At 33.9% G+C, this 9,151-nt stretch overlaps 1 protein-coding gene across 1 annotated transcript; it reads right to left on the bottom strand.

The window, feature by feature from the left end:
• Positions 1–6,795: 6,795 nt before the first annotated feature.
• On the bottom strand, positions 6,796–8,717 carry LOC111375208 (acyl-lipid (9-3)-desaturase-like). Its single transcript, XM_022998008.1, has one exon. The coding sequence runs from the start codon at positions 8,284–8,286 to the stop codon at positions 6,943–6,945; it is 1,344 nt and encodes a 447-aa protein (XP_022853776.1). The 5' UTR covers positions 8,287–8,717; the 3' UTR covers positions 6,796–6,942.
• Between the last annotated feature and the right edge of the window lie 434 nt (positions 8,718–9,151).

Genomic DNA, 9,151 nt, shown 5'->3' with positions numbered 1-9,151 from the left:
GGATCCACGTCTCGGCTGTGAGGGAGCGGTCATATGTGATGTCAATGCCACGGGTCGTTTAGCATTTTTCACATAAATTATATATGTACAACATCATAAATTTATGGTATTTCTTCCCTGTAGAATATGAGAATGGAAAGAATCAATTTCATGATCCGACAGGGGGGGATGGGTGATGTGTGCGTTAGGTTAAGGGAGTGACTGCCCACCAACGTAAGGGATAGGGATTTGGGGGTCAAGTGCAAATGTTGATGTCTGTAGGGGGGCCTCTACAATTTTTTTGGTCTAAAAAAAAAAAAAAAAAAAAAAAAAAAAAAAAGAAAAGGGTTGAACCCCAATCTTGAGGGTCCCCACCATCATGCCCCTAGAACTTTGTGAGGGAGGTAAATTGCGAAATGTGCCCCAATAGATTAGGGAACAAGAGCTGCATGTACACTGCGCCTACAAGAAGTCCAATTTCATGTCTCATGAATCGAACCCCTACACTACGACTGTCAGCAAAGCGTGAGATAACCTCAATTTTTATTTATTTATTTATTTTTTGTCTAATATATATATTACAGTAGGTGGTGTAATTAGTTTTAAAACAAACCATTATCTTTCATCACCTATTATAATATGCCACGTCACTTCGTGCTTAACATAAATTAAGTATCGATATTTAGGAGCTCATAACGAGAGAGAGAGAGAGAGAGAGAGAGAGAGAGAGAGAGAGTATTTATGGTTTATTTGTATATGGCAAAATTGAAGAATGAGTGGATCGGAATGGATTTGGATTTCTTGTGTTGAAAAGAATTGTTTTGTGTAAAGATTTTCCATCAACATCTTTTCTTATTACATTTGGTTAATTTTTAATTATATTACTAATTTTATCGAACGAGTATGATTCACGTTTTCATGACCTAATGGCTAATAAATTGCAAAAAGTGTAATTGGCACAAAACATCCCTATATTTTATGTTTATTGTGGAAAACGTTCCTACCTTACATTTTTTGCAATTTTTGCCCATATTTCTACCTTTTTTGGCACTGAACGTCCTTTTCACCAATTCTAGACAATTTTACCCTCCATTTAAATAAAACAAGAGTAAAGAAAGGAAACAACAAATAACTAATTGCAACTACAGCCCCCAATTTTAAAAAATTACAAATCAATCACAAATATATACAAAATTTTCAACATAATAGCCAACAACCATGGAACCTTTACTAAAATTTTCAACCAATCTATGTAGTAGTCTAATCTTAGAAGCCTCATAAGAGAGCATTTGAAGCTTTGATTTCCCATCCATGGCCATCAAGTTTCAGAAGTTTGCTGTAGAAAGAGAAGAGGAAAGCCTTAGACAGGAAAGAAAACTGGCTAGAAGTAAAAAAATAACGATGTAATTTGGCATCTGCAACTTCCAATGGATACATATATCCATTGGAAGTTGCAGAAGGTTTTAACTGGAACGCATCTTCAATCCTCCATATCATCTTTCAATAACTTGAACAAATTTGCTTATTTTGTTGAGGGCTTCATCATATTTGTGACACTATAAATAAAGATTTGTACTTATTACTGTGATGGTTAATAATGGAGGCTCCTTCAGAGTAGATATACTGCTCAATGAAGAACAAGAATGATGATAAAATTTCAACATAGTTCATTTCTTGAGCTTCAAAAGAAGAACACAAAATTTCGTGGCTGATTTTACTAAAGCCGTAGGGAATTTCGAGTTGTTTTCTGGAGATTTCAACAAAATGCTTGAAGGCTCAATGGGAAGCAAATGGCCTTTGAAGAAGAGATCATCAGATGGAGATAAAATTACATTTTGATCCTTACGGAAATTGGGTTCCATGGTTGTTGGCACCTATGTTGTAAATTTTGTATATATTTTCGATTGATTTGTAATTTTTTAAAAATTGGGGGTTGTGGTTGTAATTAGTTATTTGTTTTTTCCTTTTTTTTATTTGAATTGAGGGTAAAATTGTCCAAAATTGGTGAAAATGACGTTTAGCGCCAAGAAATGTGGAAATAGGGGTAAAAATGTCAAAAAATGAAAGGTATAATTATTTTTCACAATAGACATGAAAGGTAGGGACGTTTTATGTCAATTGTCCATTGCAAAAATATATGACATGTCAAGCTAATTAACTGTGACAAATAAGTTAGGGTTCGTTTGATTAGAGTGAATTCCATGAAAAATGTCACATCAAAGAAATTCGTCTTCTACTTTGACTGTTTGATACGAAAATGGACATGAAATTCGAATTCGAAAATATAAACACTTAAAGCATATTATTGGTCAATTCCATAGATATGCATTTATAAGATTTTGATGATTTCTTCTTTTCCAACTTATATGAAATTGATTTGTCTTTTTCACCTTTAAAATCAAATGGACTCTTAATAGAAATTCAAATCACTCATGGTCAGAGCTCACAACCATCGAATTTGATAGTAAAAAATATATTAAGATTATATAGTCCTTACGCGAAATAATAACTGAATTTACTAACTCAACTCACTTTACTAGTTTACCATTCTAAAGATATATAAACAAAGCACCACAACAGTAAACGTTAATTTTAGGTAAGGAAGTAACCATAAAGTTTTTCTAGGGTATGTTTGGAGAATATTTAACTAATGGCTATTTACTGAAAGTGAGTCAGAAATAAATTAAAATTCACAGGTCAAAGTGACATGAAGTGAAAAGTTGAGTACCGTTAGTGAAATTAATAATTGGGTTGGTGGGGCTTAATGATATAAAATTATGTTTATTATCAACTCGGGAGTTGGTGAATCTTTCGTTAAAAAAAAAACCGTTAGATGAAATATATGTTCAGTGGGGGGTCCAATCTACGGTTAGTAAATATTCTCAGTTTTCAGTTTCTATTCAATTTGGCGAGATTCTTTACCATTATTGGAATCTGAAATTACAGAATCATTGATGACTAAAAAATCACCTTTATAAAACTCATTTTTTTTTAATACAAAATGAGGTTCAAACATAGCATAAATATAATTTGGTCACTTTAGTGGGTATCTGGTGTAATCAGTGCTCTTAAAAACACGATTTGACAATGAATGGTAAATGAAGCAATCAACTGTCAAGTTGATCGTTTATTGCATGACTAGTCACATTTTATTAATTTTTTATTTCTTAAAAGCCTTATATTAGACTTTAATTTCAAGTTTTTAAATGACCTTATTTCTATAAAAGTCAAAAATAACTTTTGCATTTCAAAAATTTGAAAATTGTATCATTGAATAACTGTAAAAAATAGTAAGTAAATGTAGTATTTTATAATTTTAGATGTTTAGTATATAATATTTAGATTATTAAATAATTTTTAGAATGATTAAAAATTAAAAATAATATCAAATACAAGACAAAGTATTTTTTTATATTAAGGTCTTGTCTAGGCTCGTGAAACTTGAAATTTGACTTCCATATTTAGTCACACTTTACACTTATTAAAATACTGTGTAATAGGATCGGTATAACATTGTTCAAAGTATAAAAATATACATTTTTATATTTATGGGACAATAGAAAATAATTTTATTGTCAAATAGATTGGCACTAACCACCAATTAGACTTAATACAAGAGTGGAGGTGAGGGCAGCCCAGCGATGCCCCAAATCCATTTATGAAATAAAATTATAAAAAGAATTCTTCTATATTATTAGTCCATCCAAAATAAAAATAGTAAATGAAAAAAAATTGTACTTCCCTAACCATGCCTTTTAACTGAATAGCATTATTCAAAGTTTCCTCTCATTCTTATTTTTTGTCCGTCACCGCATAGAACACATATTCTAAACCTACAAATAACACAACATCTCGAAATAATTAATGCTCATATTAACATCAATATTCAAAGAAACACTCGAAAAAACAACATCAAACACGGGGCTGGTTCGGGGAGGGGCAGTCCCGCCCTGCTCCGCCCAGTGACGGGGTGAGGAATTATGCCTCGCCTCGCCCCATTGGGCGGGTAAATTGCCATCTCTAATGACTGGGCTGGGTGCCCCCTTCCACCCCCACCTCATCTCGCCCAAACCTCGTCCCACCCCGCCTTAGACGAGGCGGCGAGGGATAGGACAACTTTTTGCCCTGTTTAATTTTTTTTATTTTATTATATATATATATATATTTTTACATTTTCAAAATTTCGAATTATGTTATTATTAGATAATAAAATACAAATTTAAAATGGATTTTTAACCGGTGAATTGTCTAAAAATAAAATTATTTTTAATTTTTTTTCCCTTCATAGGGCCGGTTCGGGGGCGGGGCATCCTCGCCCCACCCTGCCCCATGCCCCGCGACGGGGCACCCCACCAACCCTTTCGGGACAGGCCCCGTCGAGACAGGGTAAGGCGAATTTTTTTGCCATTACTAGAAATAACTTGTATAACATGTTGACATTTTTTATTTGTCTGAAGTATCTATGGATTTTAAGAATACTGTTCCTTTCAGACAATAAAAGAGTTATTTTATACTAATTTGTCTAACCATCTACCATAATTGTTCAACAATTCATCTTTCATGTTAAATGATAGCTTTCAACATAATTCTTTACCCCCTCGACATTCTTACCAAACGAATAATCACAAAGATTGTGAAAGTTCACACATTTGTAGCCAAAGCCTATGCTAACTATGACATCTATATTTTGTTGATGATATACAGAATTTACAGCTTGAAAGGAATATACTGATCAATCATTCATTTAAATATAGTCAGGTCACGTTTCTCTATAGCTTCTTTCCCTTGAAAAACACTTTTGATTGTTGATTATTAGGTCCTGCTCTTAGCATGAAGTAAGAACCAATTCCTTTTTATTCTTTTAAATGTTTAGCTCCCATTCCTTTTCCTTGACTTTTCTCAATAGCTATATCATTTCCTTTAGAACTAGGAGGGATGATCTCTTGAACATCATCATCACCCAAATCACTATACATTTGCTCTTCTTGTTCTCGATAATAAGAGCTATGTGGTTACACCTCTCAAGAATTTCTTAAGTTCCACGCTTCTTTGCATCAAAGATGTCCAAATTTTCTTTCATTTTAAATTTAAAATCAGGAGATACTCTATGACAAGAATGTTCATCACCTTTTAATCCCTCTAAATTTGTTTGACTCGAATAATATCATCTCCACTAGAAGTCTTTCCACAATACAAGCAAACAAGTTTTTTTCCCATTAGCACTAGCTTCTAAAACCTCTCTACAATGATCCCATGCTATATCAGTTCTTTCTCTAGCACGATTCTTTGTTAGAGAAAAATTATGCGATGTACTATTATCACCAGTGAACTATACAAAGAAAAAACAAGTTCAATACAAATATTTAGCGTTCACCAATGAATGATGTTATACAAGCAATGTTAATGTATAAGGTAAATTACGTATCAAGTGGCCACCTTATATATACAAGTATTCAACATTGAAAAATTATGGGGCACAGGCAACTGATTTTCATTGTCTAACAAAAATCAGAAATTTTAATAGTTTTATACACTTTCACATGCATCTCAAGGAAAGCTTAATAGAAATAATATGTTCTTTTCGTACCAGAAATAATTTCTTATAACAATTTTACATAATTGTTCCTTTCACATCAGAAATAATCTATTCCCCTATTTATTCATTACGTAACAAAAATAAAAAGTTTAACATGTTTTTAACACTTTTACATGCTGTACAAATCCAAAAATTGATGTCAAAATACATAATTATGTAAATTGACGTCCAAATCCAAAAAGCGTAGCTGCTATCCCATTCAAGTCTGTAAAACAACATAGAAACAAAAATTCTTCTTTGGAATTCATATTTATGCAATTATGCTTTGTAAGAATCTTAAATTGCATAAAAACAACCATATCTTGTTCTGAAAAATTGAAATCCTCCACACGAATATTTTCAAATAATCAATCAAACTCTATTTCTATTGGCTGCGTACTGGCTTGTTCTTCTTCCATCTCTTAAGACTTGAAATTGGAGATTTGGATTTTTGGGAATGGTTGAATTGAAGGTGGCAGTAGAGAAGTTTGATTTTGGAGGAAGAATCACCTAATAACGTGAATTGGGGAATTGAGAAGAGGAGAAAATAGGTTTTAAAAAAATGCATAAGACCCAGTTGGGTCAAAGGCAAATGGCTCGGCGGGTTGCTTAAAAAGACTACGGTTCGACGGTATTCAAACGGTTCGTTTGTCTACCATTAAATCTGTGTGACTCGGACTGGACCTGGCTCCAGTTCAAGAATTTTCGGGCTGAACCGACCGGTCCAGTCCGAGTTTTATAATTACGCGCACAAATATTCTTACCCATTGTATGTTTTAATTTGCCACACCAATCTTGCATGCAAACAGCTTATAATTAAATAATTAAATCTTATTACTAGTATTTGCCTTTAAGATGCATTTTGATTCGTTGGACAAGTCTAAATTGTTGTCGCTATCATCTAAACTGGTGCCAAAATAACATTATTCGCTCAACCTAGGTCTCACTTCGCATGGGTCGGATCCATTTGTCATCTTTACTAGAAACCAGGTTTGGCTATGCTTAAAACAGGTAATAAACACTTCTAAGATAACTCATTTTTACTAGAAACCATGTTTGGCCATGCTTAAAACAGGTAATAAACACTTCTAAGTAACTCTTATCTTACCGCAAAAAAAAAGGACAACTTATTTTCCATTTTGATCAACAATTGAAAGTCACTTATTTACTAATAAGTAAACATTATAAACTTAGCCAAACATGCTCTTCACCGTATCGTTCCAGCATAAGTCAACAAGAACAAGAAAAAATTTGAAGCCTTGAATTATAGTACTAAAACAAAACATAGTTCATTTTTACTCGAAATAACATAAGGAAACAATGTCCAAGTAGAAGATAAAGAGACAATTGAAATAAGTTCTGCAAAAGCTCAACAATATTCTTCAATCTCAACCATGAGTGTTGACAGCTTCCCAAACTAAATTCCTCGGCACCGGCTTTGTAAAATCCCGAGCTTGCATCGCAGCATTTTTCAACGTCGCTACTGTCATAACATTAGCTTCCCAGAACGATGCACAATTGTAAGGCAATCCATGTTTTTTGCACAATTCCTTGACAAAAGGGGAGATTTTCCTAAGATGGCATCGAGGTAACCTAGGAAACAAATGATGTTCGACCTGAAATTGTAATCCACCGTGAAACCAATCCATCCAAGATGAACATTTAATCCCAAGAGTCCCATTTGTTTGCTTTTCAAACCAGTCATTTCCTTTTGGGGGTCCAAAATAAACACTTGATGAGAAATGGTTTAAACAGAACTGAACATGCTGAATCCCGCATACCGTAAAACTGGCTATAACAAACATTAATCTTTCACTCCAACTTGGTAAACAAGAAACCAGTAAAGGGTACCAAATCCAGAATACAAGCAGTCCAAAAATTTCTTGAATTCTATTAGGAACTTTTCTATCAGAGAATAAGAGAATGAATGATTGTGCCCATAAGTTAATTCTAGCAAAACACATGACAGGATAAAATGTGAAATGCTGGTTACTAACCAAGAATCTGGCAAAAGAATCAAAATTCAATTTCCTATCATAGAAATAAGAAGTGATAGAGCTAAAAAGTTTAGACGATACTGCGAAAAATGGCAAATGTTGAAGATCGGGATCATAATCAAGACTATTGCAAGCAATGTGGTGTGAATTGTGGTTCCATTTCCACCACTCAATGCTGATACCTGCAAGGCAATTTCCCGTAAGAACTTGAGCAAATCTGTTAAGCCCTGGTGTTAGCATGATCTGGTAATGCCCAGAATCATGCCCAAGCCAACCACTTTGGATCCAAAGAAACCCCATTAAACCACCAGAAATCAAATGCACCCATGGGCTTTCACAGCAAAGAACACCATAAACACTCACAGCGAAAAGGATTATTATAAAACACATAGTGAAGAAAACAGTATGACCTTTCTTGTCAAAAAGCCCCATCTTTGAAAACTCATAAACAAGCTTCCTATAATCCTTGGATGCATCAGAAACAGAATAATCTTCAAAGTAAAACCCATTAAAGAATTTATCAAGATATTGCCAGGCAGTGCCCGGATGAAAAGCGACAAATGCATCAGTTGCATCCTGACCGGCAAGATTCAAGAGTGGATGCTCACCACCTGGGTGATGATTTACCCATTCTGAAACATCGTACACCTTACCCTGAATAGAAATCCACAGATCCCCCGGTTTCTTGTGCTTTTTGAGCTCTTCTGAAGTAATGTACCTTTTAGGTTCTGACATCGGAGATTCAAGAAAATAGTAGAAGAAAAGTTCGAAAATGTAAGGAAAGAAAGACCCTTTAGTCTCTTCCAAAAAGGACTTTTATATCATTGGTGTGAGGTGGAGATTGACATCTGAACATGGAGTGAATGAGTGGCCATGGTTTTGAATTGGAGATACGCAATACTATGTGTAAAAACAGTGTAATTAATTGTAACGTTTAACAATGTACAATTAGAAAAACCTTACAAAATCAGAAATTTTCTGACAGGTTCTACGCGCGGGATTTTGGGATTTTCATTACTTGCTAGAGAGAGAGTTCATTAGTGGGGCCGTTTACATTCTTGCATGTGGTGTGGTGGCGGTTTGATTGGGCGGAAGAAGGTGGCGCGTGAGGAGTTGGGTAAGCAGACAGGCTGGATTCTCTTTACAGTCTGTTCTCTGCTGTCTGGACGTTTTATGTGGCCAATGATCAAGGCATCCTGCTCGTCTTTCCATGAATATCTCATCTCGAACTTGTTTAAAACATTCGAATTATGGTTGTTTGGCTAAGCTTATAAGTGATTAAAGAATTTTGCTTGTTTAGTTAAAATATTGATTCACGTAAATTTATTTTTATTTTTTGTTTCATATGTCCGGTTTATAAAATTTTCCAGTCCTATTCTACATTCGTCTCTGATTAGAATTAATAGTAAATAGCAACACTGAGAATTATGAAGCCTTAGACCACAGATTGCTCTAAGCCCTTATGGCTATAATTTTTTTTTCTTTCTGATAAATAAAAGTAATTACTTGTTTTTGTAGAAAAGGAATAAATTTATTTTTAATATTAACAACTTAACTTCTTTCCAACAAGAGAAATATTATTCTTCACTTTCAAACAAAA

The sequence above is a fragment of the Olea europaea genome, unplaced genomic scaffold (assembly GCF_002742605.1).
Source record: "Olea europaea var. sylvestris unplaced genomic scaffold, O_europaea_v1 scaffold1349, whole genome shotgun sequence".
In the NCBI taxonomy this organism is placed as follows: Eukaryota; Viridiplantae; Streptophyta; class Magnoliopsida; order Lamiales; family Oleaceae; genus Olea; species Olea europaea.
The sequence above is the reverse complement of the archived record's forward strand: the minus strand, read 5'-3'. Positions and strand labels throughout refer to the sequence as shown.